Raw genomic sequence first — 18923 nt, 5'->3', positions numbered from 1 at the left:
TTGGGTAATAGAAAACAATTTGGTACTATGAAAGAGCATCTCCCACTCTTCTTTACTTCAACAGGCTCTCTTTATAGCTAGACGCGCATTTTACCTTACGCAAACTTTATGGCTTAATTTTTTTTTGGGGCTTTTAGGTATGATCTTTTCGGTTCATTTCCCTTAATATTTACAAGAGTCGGTCACATTTTTACATCATTTTTTTTTTGTCTAGACGAGAAGAATAGAAAAAATATAAAAACATAGACCAAAGTTTAAAACAGTTCATATAAGATTGACGTAAAAATAAATAAATAAATTGATTTTCTCAACTTATTGGGTCTTTTTCATTAATTATCTTATGGAGTATGATTTTTTTCAAACTTTAATCTATGTTTTTATATTTTTCTGATTCCTTGGTCGAGACGAAAAAAATAAAGTAAAACTTTGACACAAATCTATAAAAATTAAAGAAAATCAAACAAAAAAACCACGCTAAAATACCTATGAGAAGATAGGCCAGACTAGTCAGTTTAGAGAAGCCATACAAATGGTCATGAATCATGAGTCATGACGGTCCATCATGCCCAGATTTTTTTTTCCCCTAATATTGTATATATTAGTGGGGGTTAGCAGGATGTTAGTAGGTTAGTCTACAAGAGATTTCGAAGGCTATCTATAACTCTAAAACTCAAACACCAACAACGGAGCTCGAATCCTAGCCTCCCATATGGAAAGGACCGGGAGATGCCAATTAGACTAGAGCCCATTGGCCATCATGTTCTAGATTAGTCAAGAAGAAGTGCAAAGTCAACCTTGACTTTTAAATTTGATTCTCTTTTCAGCTCATTTTAGTTTGGATGTATAGCAAAAATATAAAGTAGAATTTAAATTTATAAATTAATGAAAGGGGAGTGATTTTTGCATCCCAAAATTGTTAATGTCGGGCGGTGCAAAAATGAAACGGAAGTGATTTTCGCACTCCCCAAATTGTTAATTATATTGATTTTTGCACTCTTCAAAGCTAATAATTTGGGGAGTGCGAAAATCAACTATCTCCCTTTGAAGTACAGTTAAGAATTTGGGGATTGTGAAAATCACTCTCCTACATGAAAACATGAATAGAAAAAATAGAATGTACTCAAATTTTTTTATACTTTTAATTAGCCAAAATAAAAAATAGGGCTAGAGATGCTCTGACCCACAAAAAGCTCGTTCGACCACTTGCGAATTCTTCCGAATCTCACCCGTTCCGATAACAATTTTTTCTTTTAGTACTTTTTATCTTTAGTCAAAAAAAATTCTCACTTGTTCATTTTGCGCCAATTTTTTTTTTGACTTTTTTATTCGTCTCTGCGAGACGAATCGGAAAAGTAAAATTTTTTACTTTTACCCAAATATTTTGAACAATGACCACTTTTAAGTAAAAAAGTTTTAAAAATCGACTTTTTTTTACTTAAAAGTGGTCCTTATTCAAAATATTTGAATAAAAGTAAAAAAAAATTTACTTTTCCGATTCGTCTTGACGAGATGAATCAAAAAGTCAAAAGAATTGACGTAAAACTAACAAATGAAAAAAAAATTCAAATAAGAACAAAACAAGAAAAAACCCAAAAATCCCTTAGAGAAAAATCAAACTAAAAAAGTCGGCCTCCATTTTTCCATTCCTGTTTGTTTAAAACACACGTTTCGAGTGGTGATTGGCCATCAAAGAGGAATAGACGAGTTTTGCATGTGACCAGAGGGAGATGTTAGCAACGGGCACATCAATTTGTCACACCTCAATCACATCTCTCTCACATACATGTGGGTCCCTAACATTTATTGTGGACTTTCCATACATACATGTGATAAAGATGTGATTGGAGTGTCACACATTGATGTGTCCTTAAAATTTCCCGTGACCAGAGAACCCTTACCAAAATCTGCACTCTTTAGTGTTGCCAAGGGCCAAGGGTTAAACTACTTTAAAAAAGGCTTATTTTAATTAAGCTTAGTTAAAATAACCCAGACAGGTCTTCTTCTTTCTTTTTCTTTTTTTAAATCTTTTGTTTTCTTTTCCAAGATCTATTCTTTTAGTCTCGCATCTTCCCAAGGGCCCGTAAACCCATTTGTATGACGGGACTATTGTCACATGTTGACACTCGAAGCGATATTATGCTCAAGACACATCATGTATGGCTTTCTACTAAGACCCTCTTTCAAGCACGCCAAGTTCCAAATAAATAGCCAAGTACTGTATGTCAAACAAATAGGAAAAACATTCCATTGATGAGCAATGGAGATCACAAAATAGATGATCGACCATAAAGTAAAGACAATAACACTATTGACACGGATTGATGGGAGGGAAGCTCCAACACGTGGTTACTACCCCTCTAATAATAGCAAAATGAGCTTTTACCAAGTGACAAGAACGAACATGGGATATGCGCGGCACTGGAGGAAAGATTATGCTCAAGACCCATCACATTCTAAAGTGAAAGGCAACTAATCATGCACACAGAGACGAGACTCGAGTTCAAAAGTGTCATTCGGATGACAAAAGCATTTTACTGTAGCAAATTCTACGTGTAGACCCATTTTTAGAAGATGAGGTCCCCGTGAAAGAGAGCTCAACAAATATCAAGATCAGTTTCCTCTATATTCTCACTCTTCGTATTTCTCAAATTAGTACTGATTAAAAAAAAAAGTATGAATGTATGTGTCCACGAGCCGTCTTCATTTTTTTATAACTCAAGATCTTTGGGTCACATTATACGCACATCAATTGATTAAGAAAAATGATAAAGACAGTCAAGTGGGTTGTCGTTAAAGTTTAAAAAGTGCATTGAAATGCGTGAAAATTGTATAAAAATATGTGAAAGTATATTGAAAAGTGTAAAAAGTAGTGGGTTGTCATTAATAAAAGGACCCATTAATTAATACAAATCCAATCTAATCGTGAACTAACATGGCCTCCGATTAAATCCAGAACAAAGCCTCATAAAAACTTTCTCACAAAGAATTGATAGTACTCAGGAGGTTTCAAACACGGGTGCCTACTCCACTTATTATTTTTATACAAGGGTCCGACTAACGTGAGTCAAGAGGGTTCGACTAATGTGAGTCCATTGGACACAGGATAATACATATAAAAAGATACTATAAAACAGTAAAAACTCCAATACAACTTTCATGTATATCAATGCAATTTGACGAATATCTATGCATTTTTTGCAAATATTAATACATCTTTTAGTTACTCCATCCGTTTCGATTTTTTTTTTGATAACCGAGGAACAACCCTATAGCCAAGCCACAATTAGACCCAACTACGCAACCCAAACCTCGGGGGAACTAACACGGCCACACCAGTCATGAACTCCCACTTACTATATATCAGGGTACTCACTCGGTGGGGAATCGAACCCCTGACCAAAGGGAGTACTCTCAAAGTCAGTCATTTGCCCTTACCCCTAGGTTTGTTTGTCTCTTTTCACTATTTAAGACCTCTTACAAAATTATCCATATGTTTCAATCTATAATAATTTTTATATGCAATATCAATCTTGTTTGATACATCTCAATTAGTTTTCTAATATGATATTTTCAAAATGATATAAAGCATTATAGATTGTAAGATATAGACAAATTTATAAGGAACACATATATCAAAATTGGACAAACAAATGAGAACGGAGAGAAACATTTTCCTTTGCAGAAGAACCTTGCTACTGACATAGCAAAACTGTGTGCACAGGTTGCATTGTGGGGCCCATTAAGGGTCCCAGACAAATGATCCGAGCAATTCATTATGTTTAAAATATTTTTTCAAAGGTCCTCAGAAAAAAATTAGCTCAATCCGATACCTATAACGTACTTGATAATTATCTAACTTTTCTTTCAGGTTTTTGGATCATGAAAAACTAAATGATTAAATCAAGTACTTATAGGTATCGGACCAGGCTGATTTTTTGCGAAGGCTCTTGGAAAAATGTTTTAAACGTAATGAACGGCTCGAATCATTTGTGTGAGATCCATGTTAGACCCCACAATGCAATCTGTACACGATCTGTGCACAAATTTGCTGTGTCCACAGACTTTCCGTTTGCAGAATGCCTTACTTCACCTTTGGGTACCCATAGTTTTATTTTGAAAGTCTATGGACACAACAAATCTGTGTACAGATCGTGCACAGATTGCTATGTGGGGCCTACTACGGGTCTCACACAATTGATTCGAACCGTTCATTATATTTAAAACATTTTTCAAGGGCTCTCACATAAAATTAGCTCAATTCGATAATTATAAGTACTTGATCTGATCGTCTAATTTTTTATTCTCTAAAAACTTGAATGAAAAGTTAGATGATTAGATCAAATACTTATAGATATCGGATTGAGTTAATTTCTAGCGGAGGCCCTTGAAATTTTTTTTAAACATAATTAACGGATAAGATTATTTGTATGACATATTTAGAGGATCCCATAAAGTCATCTGTGCACAGATTTGCTGTGTCAATAGCAAGACTGAGTTTTATTGCTTCACCTATGTGTGACAAATGTGAGTCCTGTGTATTTTCACACGTGACAGATGTAGACACTTAAAAAACCTCAGAGAAGAAGAGAAAAGAGAGAAGACACAAAACAGGAGTCATCAATCTATCAAAAAAGGGTCCATCTTCTGAAGTATCTGTGGTACAACTGGCATCCCTTTTGCCCCCAAATCCCAAATATCTTCCACTTTTGGAATTTCTTAATAAAAAAAAGTAAAGAGTTTGACACGTGGCTACGATAGTCGAGGTTAGGTTCCGTGTTTCAAATTTTCAAGTGGAGCGCGTTCAGACTATTATTTGTCCGATTTCGATGAAGACTAGGTTAGAGGAACAGGAGAGGTGTCGATCTGGGATTGGTGGAGAGAGGACACGTATAGGAATTTAAATGGAAAGCGGTTACAGGTGAGTGGGAGGGTGGCACGTCAACAGCTGGACACGTGCTCTCGTTGCCGACGACCCGTATGCAGTTGAGCACGTCACTCCTTCGGTGGCTGGCTCGGCTCGGTTTGCTCATGGTTGCAGCCTTGCAGCCTTGCATTTTTTAAAAAAGGACATTCTGATGCACTGGCTACTCGGTGGAGAACGGATTTTCCCGACAGCGACAACATGTTGCGTGCTGACATAGCGTCCCTCTTGATCGCAGGCTTGTATTTTTTAAAAGAAATTTTTGACTAGTCTTGCATTTTTAAAAGAAATTAAAAAAAGTTGTTCATAATACTCTAGACATTCGATATGTGAGAGCGAAAATTCATGGCCAAACCCCGGAATATATAATACTAATGTTTTGGGAATTCAGAAGAGCCGAGAAGCCAAGCCTCGCTCAGCTACACATCGGCTCAATCCTAGCTTTTTTCTAATTTTAATCCCTGATTTGCTGTCCCCAGGAAATCTAAGAATAGCGGCTTTAGAAATTCAAAAACAGTGGGATCCGAAAATTTATTGGGTGTCATGGGTCCGTTACATGGTACTCCTACTTCGGAACCCCTCAACACATATTTTTATAGGATTCATAGTATTTGCCACGTGTCGCCCCGAACCTGGGGATGCGGGCATCCTTACCGAGCAGTGTCAAGCGTCGATCCGGCCGTTCATTTCGGCACGAGCAGCTTGGATTGAATCTGAGCGCATACAAATTTGAGTCACCGATTGCTCGGTAAAGATTTGAGTCATTGATTGCCGAGATGAACGGTCGGATAGGGTGCTCGGCACCGCTCCTAAAACAAATTGAGAGCAAGAACAAAAGGATTTAACGAAAGGTACGACCTACAGTGGAAAGAGGAGTGGGGAGATATAGAGAGATGATGGTAATAAGCGAAGAAAAAAAAATATTAGAAACGGTGTTGGGAGAGAAGCCATGGTCCTCAGGACCCAGGGATGTTGCTCGGCAACTCCTTGCCGAACAGGTACATAGCGGTCGATTCGGCCGTTCATCTCGACACGGACGACTTGGATCGAATATGAGCGCATTACAAATTTGAATCATCTATTGTTCGATGAATATCCGAGCTGACGATTGCCGAGATAAGCAGCCGACCTGACCACTCTATGGCAGCATCTCCCATTGGGTCCTCGAAACCCTAGCAAAGATTTTCATCAATAAAGTTGAAAACTAATCCGGATTACGTGCTAATTCATGAGGGCGTCCAATAGTAACTACTACTCCCTTCCCCACTATATAAACAAGTCCTGCATATACTCTACGACCTTCCAGAGCGCGTTCTCTCTCTCTCTCTCTCTCTCTCTCTCTCTCTCACCGCCTTCTTTTATAGGTATGGTTTCCGTGTCTCCCCCTACGAAACACAGCTGTTCTCTTATATCTCAGTTTCTCTCTCATTCTACATTCACGAGTTTCACATCCTCCGTCTGATTCTATGATTTTTCATCGATCGAGTCTTCCCCGCCGCCGCCTGCTCGATCGTACTCTCTCGTAACTACGTTTATTTCTCCTGTAATCTGCGCATTCTGTTCACAGTCGAATGATCTCGATTTCGTTTTATATTCGTCCGTCGTTTGGTTCTCGAGAAAATTAACGAGGGAAAGTGGATGAGTTCTCGAGAAAACGAGGGAAAGTAGATTAGTTTCTGTCCACAGCATTATGTAGTTTTGTTACCTTCTTCTTCTTCTTCCACGCCTCCGGTAATCCGCTAATTTTGTTCGGCGTTAGATGATCTCAATTTTGTCTTGGTTTCTGTTTGGTTCTCGAGAAAATTAGGGAAACTAGATAAGTTTTTGTTCATAGCATTTAGTTATCTTCTTTTCCTTTCTTTCCTCCGGTAATCTGCTCGTTTTGTTCGGTGTAAAATGATCTCGATGACTCGATTTCGTTTTCTGTTCGTCGCTGTTTGGTTCTCGAGAAAATTAGGGAAAGTAGAAGAGTTTTCGTTCACAGCTTTTCGCTATCTTCTTTTTCTCTAGCTCCTCCATCCAATATCATCTCGATACTCATACTATACCTGACATTTTTGCTTGCGGTTTAAATCAACGTTGAACTTGTTCGGATCTGTACCTCTCTCTCTCCCTCTCTCTCTCTCTCTCTCTCTCTCTCTCTCTCTATCCATTTTGGTCTTTTATTTTTTGAAAATTGGTAGATCAATCATCATTCATCAACGGTAAGGGAAACTGGATGTTTTTGAACGGAGAGTAATCTCAATTTTCGAAGCCTGGAGGTAGTACAATGATTCCATCACGAGATAGCGGAATGGTCAAAATCTAGACACGAGCACATGCACTAGCAGCGCAGGTGAACAACATGTTGGTGGTAGGGCCTGTCGAAGATCCGGCAGTAGAGGAAGGGAAACTCGATGTTGATGAGATGCGGATGTGTTCTCGACTTCTCGATCTCAGGTGCGCACGAATATTTTTCCCTTGTAGTTACTGCTTATATCAACTGTTCTTGATCCTATTATTTTCTGTGCTATATAGATGTAGCTAGCTTTGCTGCTTTAATGTTTTCCCATGAACCTCTTGCCTTATCTTGTCCGTTGACTTATCTGTTTTTATTTGCTGGTTATGATGTAGTCCATAGGCGTAGATGTTTATTGTCAGGTTTTCATTTCTTGATCTTTTTTCTGTTTTTGTTGGGTAATTAGGTTTATGGCTCCACCCCAAAACTAATATCGAGATCCGCTGTACATTATGCTATAAGTACCAGACATAAACCTGGACTGCAATCGATAGTTTCTTGTTTGGAAGTCATTAGCCCGGCCATATAGTGATGGAGGGTTGTATATTGCTCCATGCTAGCATGGTTGTAAGGCTTGTGAACTTGAAAGAATCCCGCAAGCCCCACAATTATGTAGTACTTATGTTTTCTTGTTCTATTGCACTAGGCAACATTTCACTTCCCAAAATTTCACTTTGGTACCCCACTTTTTGATTCATAAAGTCAACCTCTTGTGCTTTACATCAAATAGCACTGTCATTCTTCTATCATTTAGTTATAATTAGGTTCATAGCCCAACCGGCTATGAACCTTTTATTGCTAAATAGGCTCACCACCCAACCTCTTATCAACCATCTAAGGGAACCGCCCAATCGCCCACCCGTTGTTGCCACTCACTTCCTTGACCTTTCAACTTGTTAAAGATTATTTGGCTTATATCCCATCGGTAGTCCCCACCTCTTCCCACATTAGAAGATGAAATGGATAAGTGAAACAGTGGTTGGTTGCCCTTGGTAGCTAGAATGAAACAAGCTCTCAGTTGAGGATCTGTCAAAAGAAGTATGGTGTTTGGATATTGGACTTGTTCCTTAGCCTTGGCTATTTCCAATTATCGTTTGAGAATGGTAGAAAGTCAATTGATAACACTATAGTTGATCCGATGATCTTTTTCTCAAATCTAAAATACAAAAGCTCATAGCAATTAATTTATTGCTACATTATCAATTTTGTAGAAAAGTTGATCCCTACCGTAATAGCTCATTGTTATTATAAACATAAGTTTTATGACTCCAATTCATCGGATTTTGCTTCATTAGGAAAGAAGCGCAATTGATTTGAAATACGAACTCATTATTTCTCCCGCGCCTGGAACAAACACCTTTTCTACTCCATAACTCATCCCTATGGCTTTGGACCACCACCTCCTCCCATCTGCAATTTACCACCCTCTGATTTGTCCTCAACTACAACCACCGCCAATACCTTAAGCCATTATTTTTCTCTTCCCCATTGTTTAGGATGGTCCAACTGTTAAATAAAAATTGTTCAAAGAGGGAATAACAGCCTAAATCACAAAGTGATCGTAAGGATAATCAATTAATTAATATTTGTTTGCCTTATTCACAATTTTACGAATATATTATTGGTTTTATTGAGTTGTTTCATTATGATGAACTCAAAGTAGTCAACAGTTGACCTTTCAAACTAGGTTACACATAAATGTATTGCATGTTTGCCAACAAACTTTGTTAGCAACAGTTTCATCTCTTTCTTACACAATACTACTTTGTAAATACCACATATAGAGTTGGAAAACAATTCTAGAAGTTGGAAATAATGAGGGGCTAATTAAAATCGCATATAATGGAGTAGATTATTTAGCTTAGTAACTGTAAAATCGTTTTCATCAAAGATTTGTAAATTCCCTCAGTACGGGTTTGACTTATCATCTCATTTTCGCGTTAAAATATATTTATGGACACTTGGAGTTAAATACTACTCTTTAGAATAATGGTTGAAACCAAGTAGCATTCTTCAGGGATTAAATGGCAACGTTACGATAATCTAAACAAATTCTTAAATTGATTCAGGGAAAAAGATTTATGATTGGTTGGCTTTAGAAGCTATGATTATTGCTAGGGCTTGCAATCCCCAATTAGTCATCTCTAATGAGATATTATGATTTATCAATTGGTGTAGACTATTTTTGCTGCAATTTCCGCCTACCACGAATTGTCTTACTAGCGCGATCTGTTTCAATATGCAAAACATCTAATGGTGCGGCTTGGATATAATCTATCTCAATCATTGAAATCACAAAACCCTAAAGAGTCAAACACCATTGTATGTACGTACTTGAAATCTAGAATGCAAACACGATATAGACATTCAGGAAAGTCAAACTAATTTCATATAGTGAAAAGAATCTTCGTCATACAATCACAATATAAATAATAAACCTAAAATCTATACAAAAAAAAAAGAAGTTACTTCGATGGTAGCTTCATTTATAGCCCTGAGGGAAGGTTTCATTGCTCGTGGAGGGCTGTATCTTCAAGTCTTCAATGGTGGAAGCCATGGAGACCTTCAAGTCTCTCTCTCCTTTTGCTCTCCAATGTATACAATGACCCTAATTTTGATTTGAAGACTCCTAGTTATACGTTTAACTAGTTAAACCTCGATAAATACTCAAAACACATTATGCTCTACAGTTATGAGCTTTTTTTGACCTAGTAAACTTTGAATTTGAGAATTCGTATCTAACAAAAAGCTGTTGCTCTTTAAAACATCATTCCAACTAAACTTGAATCACCTCAATTGAGTAACTAAGCAAAAAGCTATATTCAAGATATCCAGTTGTCCAACTTGACTCTTAATTCGAGATGTAATCAAGCTCTTGATTTTTCTTTCCAAAGGGGATTGATATAGACTTTCTTGAAGGATGGAAAACATTATAGGATTGCACTCGTCGCTTTATTACTCACTTGGGCTTGCCAAAAATTGCAACTTGGTTCGTCTTCGACCTCTTCAATCTCCAAATTAAAGCCAAATGCTTCCAAACGGCGCCTCCGGTAACCTGTAAGTTATAATAATAAAATAATCCAAAGTAAGTTAAGTAACATGAAAAATTACTCATATTCGTAATACCCCATTAACACTACATTTATATTCCTACTAATAGTGTTAGGGTAAATCATGATCCTAATATAGGACGAATACGCAGCTTATAGATACATGGGTTATTCAAGGTATCAGGGTGATTACCCAAGGGATAATGACCATAAGAAAATGTTCAATTGTACATCCTATAAAAAGGTTTATGGTGTTTTGATATGCCCATACCTGTGCATTTTTACAAGAATGCATCCCTGGACGATGCATTGTCCTATCGTGTCTTATCGAGTTTGAATAGTGTCAATTTGGATTCGTATCAAACAACCTGTTAACTTAAACGCATCATATATCTTGTTAGTAACTCAACCTCCTTAAAATTTTGTCGCATTCAGGATAATTCTGTTATCCATTTTAGTTGAAAATCTACATAAGATATATATAAAATTATACACGTAAAAATGTTACACATGTACAATGTTTAATCTAATCTTACAATGTTCTTTTACGATTTTTACCTAAAATAATACTCCAACAAAGTGCGAACAACTGTGATATAAATCTCAATATACGTTGTGAACTAAAAGACTGGTACAAAAATAATAGGCATAATGTTGTGGCGTCATTCGAGTAACCAGATCGGCACAAAAAATTAAAAGGTTATCACTGTTCCTTTGGGGTTACGTGAGTGTAAGCTGTATTTGTCCCATTTAATTTGTGTATTTTCGGGTGTCATATTCGTATTTTTATAAAAAGTAATCAACCCAAACCCTCTAACTTTGTGTTGGGTTCAAGTTGTGTTAATGGGTCTTGTCTGAATTCCCACCCCTAATTAATTGGTTCGCATTTTCATCAAATCGAAACCATTTGACATCCTTCTTTTTCTTTTTTTTGGTTGCTTTCTTATTTTTATTACCTCTACACTTGGACAAAATATCTTCACCATCTTAGAGATTTAAGCTTAGAACCTTGATTCTTTGTCCAAAGAGGCTTCGATTATCAAGAAAAGCCCACAATTAGGTTGCGCTTGGTGTATGAAGGCCTAATTGGGTTCCAATGAAGTGTCAATTTCGCAAGTAGGAGTTCAATTTCGTATAACATTTTTGAACTTATGTTTTTGAATTTTGATCTAGCCGTTGTATATTGTATTCAATCTTGCTATTTTAATCTACTGTTGTTGTATTGTATGTCCAATATGGATGACTATCTTATTATACTTGTAAATATATTCCTCTCGTGTACATTTTTTCCTCTGACAAAATGTTGACCAAGTTTCATGATATTTGCTACTAGTTGGGAGAAAAAAATTCCCATGGTGGTTACATTTTATGTTGACTGTGACATTTATGCGGTGCCAGCAGTGTTCGAAAAGTCCATTGCCTAGCGGTGGTCCAACGTATAAATTAGGCAGCCGACTAGTCACCTAGTCCCTGCCTAGGCGCTAGGCAGCCCTTTTCCGTGACTAGTGCCTAGTGATTTTTAGAATATTGGGTGCCAGGAAAACCCCCTCAAGAAACATGAGATAACTATTATGTAAGAAACAAATAGCTCTTGAGATAAAGTTAGCAATCATGGTTGTCACGTGGTGGAGACTAATTATGATTCTAACTTGTTAACCCAAAAAAAGTTTAAGAAGCCTACCTCTGCAACACCAGTTTAAGAGTATTCTTATAGCAACTAGCGGTTCATATTTTGTGCTGATGTAGAGCTCTAGCCTCTAGGTGATAATTAGTTGCACCACTCCTTATAGATTCTTGAGACTCCTACAATTTATGAAGATAATTCTTTAAGAACCCTTTTTGGATTTGGATTTGAGTAAGATACTCTTCTTGAAGGGGATTCATTCTCTAATCATGCAACTTCGAAATCATGTTTTGCGCACGAGTTTTCTTTAGGGATGGCAACAGTTCAATTCAGTGCACTGGTAAAACCAAAACCAAAATCGAAACTTATAACTAAAACCGAAATCGTAACTGAAATCAGCGATTTTTCTTTTATCTAAACCATAGCCAAAACCATCGGTTACCTGTTCAGTTCGATTTTTCTCTTACGGTTGAATAATAACAAATGTGATTAACACAGTGAATTTATCTTCCAAACACAAAGACAAAATAACCATAAATGAAATCATTATACATGGAATTGAGCTGAGCTTAAATCTTCATTCAATTGATTATAATAGATCAAAATTGCGGGGGGGGGGGGGGGGGGGGGGGGGGGGGGGGGGGGAAGGGGGCGCTTAAAAGTGAGGTGCAACCCTTAACTGTAATTGAAAGCTATATAATACATATAAGGATATTTCATAATTATGTTGTGGTTCAATTTTGGTTTTGGACTTTTGATTATGGTGTGGTTATCATATAAAATTGAGCTGGCTAGTTTTTTTAAAATTAAAAATTGAAACCAATACTGGAGTTAAAAAATCTATTAAAAACCGTCCTGATCAGTTCAGTTCAATTAGCCATTGGTTCGGGTGGGATTCCCATCCCTACTACTGTTATTGGTATAGGAAGATAAGTATATTCGATTTACGTTTTGGAAGTCAGAAACTCATGCTAAGTTATACGTGTAATATTTTCAAGTCAATTCTTGAAAATAAATTCAAAAAATGCAGTAGTGCAACTATGCATACGATTCCTTAGATTATTTGATTGGTAAACTATGCAAAAGTGGTATCTTATTGCGACGTTATTTTGGATGATAATGTTCTTAAAATCATTGCATATTGTTTTCAACCTTCTGAACTTTTGCATGAGCTATTTGCAAAAGGCTATTCCTTAATCACCCCCACTAGACATTGATTCCTCTCTCAGAAAGTTAACTTATACTACTTCTGGTTTCTATTTTCTTACCTCAACTATGGATGACATGTTGCTTGACCTTAAACTTGGCTTAACTTCTCAAAGTTAAAACACTTCGATTACTTAGAGATATGACGAGACTTGGTGCCTCGGCTCACGATAAGGTAAGTTTTTATTTTGGGTATATTGATATAGTATGTGTTTTCACTCTCTGCATTGTAAACTAGTTTTTTTTTTCTTTTGGAAGGAGATTGATTCTTTGAAGCATTATGGTTGACGATTAGCATTGTGGTTAACAATTATGATGGTTTCTAATAACACAATTACCTTTGAGTATTAGGTGAACTCTAATTTGCAACCTAAGGGTAGCACAAGTGCTTATAGAGTTTCTTTGATGATTAGTTAATTTTTTAGTGATGGGCACATATATGCATCTGAGTACTTATTTGTATGGAGTTACCATGACCTAGCGATCAAATTCTTGGTGGGAATTATCTGATTTTTTTCGACTAGACTTTTGAATTATTTCTTTCCTTGCTGACTAACTTTTGAATTCCTTATTTGGCTATGTCATGGCACCTTGCCTTATGCTAAAATTCTACTTGCAGTCATCCAAATTTCCTCCCAAATGGTTTTAAAGAGCATTATTTCGCTTGGCAAGTTGTTATACAAGTTTACTATTGAAATTAGCTACAATTCTTTGTGGTATGCCCTCAGTGGAAGTCTGGAATGAGAAAAATATTGGGATACTTAGTGTGGTGTATTGTGGGATTGTAGTTCTTTATATTGTGCATTACTTATGCTTTGGATTTTTAAGGAAAGAAGCAAGTTAACGAGCATTGAATCAGGTCTCCAAACCTACCTTCTCTCGTGCTTTCCTACTTTGATTTAGGAACGTCCCTTGAGTTCCTCGAGTTTGAGAGGTATAAGGGGGCCAATATTTCAGTAGTAAAACTTCTTAAGAGTAACCACTTTGTGTATAAATTGTGATCAAACGTTAGGTCTGTCTCTAATTCTCCCCTGCCCATATCCCCATCGATTCAGGATTACACGGTAGGGTTACTGTTGTCTTTTTGTTCTTTAAGAGATTTTATTTGTCGAGGATTGCCTTGATTTTCTCCTACAATTCATTTTAGTGTTGTAACGAGAGGGATGTATATTTTTGGGAAGAATGATGTAGCTTGCTGCGTGCTTCGGATCAATCTGTGCCTTGATATCCAACCATGAAGATTTCTCCTGGTGAGGAGGGCCAAGACGTGAAGTAAACGACAAAACGAGGTTGCTAAGTTGTCCGAAGAGTGAGTTTCCATTTCTTCATTTGTTTCTATGATTTTTGGCCTTGTCTTGCTCCCAAAACGTGTTTACTACTTGTATCATTTTAATCTTATTCTTTGCCAATTATTTGGAATTTCAATTATTTTAGAAATCGTTTTTTTTTTTTTTTTTGTGAGGCCAATAAAGAAGATACTCTTTATCTATACTTTCCAGTGTTTCTTTGACGAAAGGAAGAGTGGATATGTTATTACGGATTGTTTGGACATCATTTTGCTTACCTTTGTTCGAGTTGCTTATTGGCATTTATAATTTAATGAGATGAGATATGCAAGATACTATTGCCAATTAAAGTCAAAAGTATATCTTTGGACTATAGGGCATATGCAAATTAATGAAAATGGCATGCTTCATATTAGGATAGTTAGTTGCTAGTTGCACCCAGTGTATTCTGTGTAGGAAGGCTGAGCAATATTGATCAGTTATTTCTTATGGCCATGCAACTTCAGTATGTACGATATCGTTTCAGTTGGTAGGGTTGGATTGGTAGCTCCTTTCTAATTTGTTCAATGTTAGCAATTGAGGTGGACTGGTGGAGTTTTTGGTAGATTTCAATTTGGGCGATATTTTGGGTTATTGGCAGGGAAGATACTCAAAAATTTCTTAGAATACGTTTAAGGACATTGAGGGTTTATGAGACATTATTTGCTACTTGGCATCCTCTTGGGCTTTAGCCTCTCCAGTTTTGAAGGAATTTCCTTTTTGTTTTGTTAACTTTTGTACTGTAGAAAAGCAATGTGGTCCCTTCTTTTTCCTTGATAAGGAGGACATCTTGTCACTCTATTTTTTCTTATGTGTTTCTAAAGTTTTCTTTTACTAATACCGAAGAAGATCCTCGTAATTTTAATACCGCTGGTTGAATGCCTAGCCCTAAGATGTCATGATTTTGATTGCATTTGTGAATTGTCCCCTCCAACTTGTTTACAGTAAGTATCTTTTAAAAGCATCTACTACCAAATCGATTGGTAATGAGTGAAGAAGCCCACAAGTTTCATATACTAATTTGGTGGAAGTTACTTGATAGATTAGCCTCCCAAACTAGAATGTGCCCCTCCACTCATTTCCAATTGAGCTTGAGTTAGATGCTTTATCAGTTCCAAAATTGAACAAAACATCTTGTGTTTGTAGCTCTGTATGTGTGTATTTTGGCAATTGAAGATTTGTTGTTTTAAGTGCGCTCAAGAATGCTATTACTGTTGTGAGCCCTTAGAGGTCTATGCACCTCACAGTTATTTGGACTGCAGTTGAATTAGAGTGATATGTTTAAGGTAAGTTTTTCTTTGCATACTGTAAGCTCTCTCCTATAAGCTACTTTTAGGTTGTACGGGGAAAAATTGTTCAATTTATGTTGCTCAATCTGATTGATCTGAGGTGGCTTGCTGCAAGTACAGAGAGAAATATCTGTTCAAATCAACTGTTGTTTAAGTCACACTTCAGCATTGAATTCTAATCACTAGTTATGTTATGGTTAGATCACTCTACTTGTGTGTAGAGATTTCTCGAGAGATTCTTCTGCTCTAATATCTCTTCATGTATTATCAATTATTCACATTACAACTTCTTTTTGTTTCCTTTTAGGTTGTCCAACATTGGTGAACCTGGTTCTTATGGTTGTGATGCCTCTGCTTCTGTTATCTTTTGCACAGCAGAACATGAGATGAGGAAGTCAAAGTATACCAGAAAAGATGAAGTCCATGCAAAATAATAAGGTAAATACTGCTAAACTCCCTTTATATGACTTTATCAGCAGAAAGTTCAAAGTCAGAAGCATGCATCGTTAAGATAGTTATTTTTCTGAATGGAGACTTAAAAAAAATTCTGATGCTCATTTTTTTAGACTGTAGTTGCATATACTCAATTCATGTTGCTAATGCCACATCAATTATGTTCCTATAGCTGGTTTTGAATGCTATCATGTCTGTGACTTATTCTGTATAAGCATTATTAAATATCATTTCATTTGGTGGTTGTATTCCACAACTGACGCCAACTTACCCATATGCTACTGATGGGTTCAAACAAGTATTAGGAAATGCCTTTTCAGGAAATCTATATCAAAGGAAAAGTAGGGAAAACTACTTTATAGTTGGTTTGTCCATCTCAGGTGTAGGTAAATATATTGAGATAGCTAAAGTCACCTGTCACAAGCAGTGCTTTCAACCTTCTCCTTATTATTGTCTCAACTTTACATAAATAGCTGGTTTCTTTGGTCACCTCACACATTCTAGTGCTGATTTTGCGATAAAGTTGAATTGAAGTCTTTCTGCTGGACTGTTTTGAAATTCATGTTGCACTTGTCACCAATCAAAGCATCAAATCAGTAAATGCGGGGCCTTGGGATGATAGCGTCTTAATTACATCCACCCACAGTTGATTCAACTTCTTTCCTAGGGCAGTTGTAGTCTGCTGCAGTTTCCCATTAACATGTGGGATCAAGCTTCTGTCCAAGTATTTAAAATCGGTAACTTATTAAATGGTTTGAAGGAAATTACCCCAATTTTGTAGCTCTTGTTGGTGTTTCATGGTTTGATTGCTGTGGCTGGCAAAGCTGGAGTTGGACAGGTGCATGTAAGTCCTCTACAAGGCTTAAATTGTTTGATAGAAAACCATTTCGTTTTGCTCCATTTGGATCTCTAGTTCCAAAACCCTGGGGAAGCACAAATATAGATACTGAGAGTGACAATGAAACAGCTTGCATTTTGAAATAAGTTTGATGGTGGAAACGAGGATTCTTTCTTTTGTACTGTATTTGGAGCTGGTATTAGAAATCTATATGAATACCTTCTTACATAACTCCATATTCTCTTGACGAGCTAGGTTTACCAGTTCCACGTTTTCTTGATGAAGGAGGTTTCCCTGCAACATAGGCAAGAAAAGTAAGCCGTTGAAGTGAAACAAACAGAAAAGAGAGGACGGTGAGTGGTAAAGTAACCAGAAGTGGACCTTTTGACTAAGCTCTTGAATTTCATCCATGAACATTTGGTCCTGCAAGATTGATTTGTTAAGGATGAGCCATCTGTGGTGGTATAACATAGGAAAAGTATTGCTTATGGCATGGAAATTTCAAACCTTCTTCATACGAACTCCTCTAAGACTCATTTCTAGTTGGGTTTCCATAGTCTGCAGTTCTTTGACACTCAAACCGGAAAGCTCTTCTCCCATCATTTGCCTGCAATTGTCCAATTGGATTTTTTTAGAATGAAGGCATTCGGCTATTTATTTTGATGACATGGTTTATGCATATCGATGAGTGGCGCACATATCTGATTTCTTTGATACTAGGGACTATTTCATCTAACCATTTATGTTTTGTCAACATTGTGATTATTATTCTTGATATATATATATATATATATATAAAAGAAATTTGCTTCTAACTTTAGATCAAGTCTTGTCTGTTTAATGAAGTTTCTACTTCTTGGGGCAAATCAGTTCTTGGATAGCTAGCTTGGTCAACTTCCCATCTTTTTTCCCCTATCATAACTATTGAATGTCACCATGGTTTGCGAAATTATACTCTATTTTCTATCAGCGCTTTAGGAAAAGTTAGACAGGTAGTTAATGGAACATACATTACGAGTCAGGTGAGATTTTGGACTGATGAATGCAGTATTGCAGAAAGAAAAAAAAATGCACTGGTCCCTCTGATTAGCCAATGTGAGAAAGTAATGGGACATTGAAAAATATGAGTCACCAGTCAACATCAACTTCTCTTCGATAGCCAAATGTATGGGAGGTCCCGAAAAACAACCATTTTCCCTTTTTTCTGTGATCAATGCCGTTGGGGAGGAGAATTGAAATTGAAAGGTGAAGGAGGAAAAAAGTTCTCATAAAAAATCCCTTTACTGCATCTCATGTGCCAGGGGAAAGGTGTTTTTTCATGGATGCTATTTGGAAATGGTGTTGCCACTAAAGTTGCCCTTGGTTGGTCAGTGACTTCGGCTACTTGTTTTTCTATTGTCGGAGGTACTGGAATTTCCTTTCCTTGGAAATCCATTTGGAAGACAGGTGCCTGAACCAAGGTAGCTGTTTTTGCATGGATTGCTGCTCTGATTCAGTTCTCACTACAAACTATTAAATGAGAAGCTTTAGGCTAGCTAATTGATACAGGTGAATTTTTGAGGATTCCGAATTCAGCATGCATGAAGTTGAAATTGGGTTTTCGGTATAGTTGTTACTTTTGTGTGGCATTATTTTGTTGTGAATTCACTTTTCTTCTTGTAGTTTTGTTGTGAATTCACTTTTCTTCTTGTAGAGTTTGTTCATGAGCTCCACTTAGGTTTAATACCAGTCTTTGTAAAGACATCCAGTGTTTTGTGTATCACAAATTTACGGGTAACAAAGATATTTGTTTAATTTGGGCTCTTTATTATTTGTCATTATTTGCATAAAAGCTACACCGTATATGAACACTGGATAGAAAATTGAACGGAGAGACTATATTAAGACTAAAAAACATTAATAACTTGTAAGCAGAAGCCATCATCACTCAACAGATTGG

The 18923-nt window shown here is 36.7% G+C and overlaps 1 protein-coding gene and 2 long non-coding RNA genes across 16 annotated transcripts in view; 1 reads left to right on the top strand and 2 right to left on the bottom strand.

Moving 5' to 3' along the window:
* Positions 1-6219: 6219 nt before the first annotated feature.
* The window catches only part of LOC131331986 (uncharacterized), a 42684-nt gene continuing 29980 nt past the window's right edge, over positions 6220-18923 (top strand). The window contains exons 1-4 of one of the 2 annotated variants that reach the window (XR_009201568.1): positions 6220-6517; positions 6551-7360; positions 14227-14388; positions 16001-16131. This is a non-coding gene — a long non-coding RNA (uncharacterized LOC131331986). Of the gene's footprint in view, positions 6518-6550; positions 7361-13117; positions 13255-14226; positions 14389-16000; positions 16132-18923 lie in introns of those variants that run through there. The other variant, XR_009201567.1, reaches the window with a different exon arrangement.
* On the bottom strand, positions 7082-13256 carry LOC131331987 (uncharacterized). The gene is made up of 2 exons (XR_009201569.1): positions 13142-13256; positions 7082-7355 (listed from the first exon to the last, which is right to left on the bottom strand). It is a non-coding gene; the product is annotated as an uncharacterized LOC131331987 (long non-coding RNA).
* LOC131331981 (agamous-like MADS-box protein AGL21) overlaps positions 16348-18923 on the bottom strand; it is a 52427-nt gene continuing 49851 nt past the window's right edge. For 5 of the 13 annotated variants that reach the window (XM_058365977.1, XM_058365982.1, XM_058365978.1 and 2 more), the window contains 4 exons: positions 17492-17591; positions 17204-17407; positions 16915-17069; positions 16348-16828 (listed from right to left, as the gene is read on the bottom strand). In XM_058365977.1, coding sequence (XP_058221960.1) covers positions 16810-16828; positions 16915-17069; positions 17204-17407; positions 17492-17591 — 478 coding nt within the window. In that variant the 3' untranslated portion in view covers positions 16348-16809. Of the gene's footprint in view, positions 16829-16914; positions 17592-18923 lie in introns of those variants that run through there. The other 8 variants (XM_058365983.1, XM_058365986.1, XM_058365984.1 and 5 more) reach the window with 6 other exon arrangements.

Source organism: Rhododendron vialii, chromosome 7a, assembly GCF_030253575.1.
Source record: "Rhododendron vialii isolate Sample 1 chromosome 7a, ASM3025357v1".
Taxonomy (NCBI): Eukaryota; Viridiplantae; Streptophyta; class Magnoliopsida; order Ericales; family Ericaceae; genus Rhododendron; species Rhododendron vialii.
Note: the sequence above shows the minus strand (reverse complement) of the source record. Positions and strands in the feature narration are given on the sequence as shown.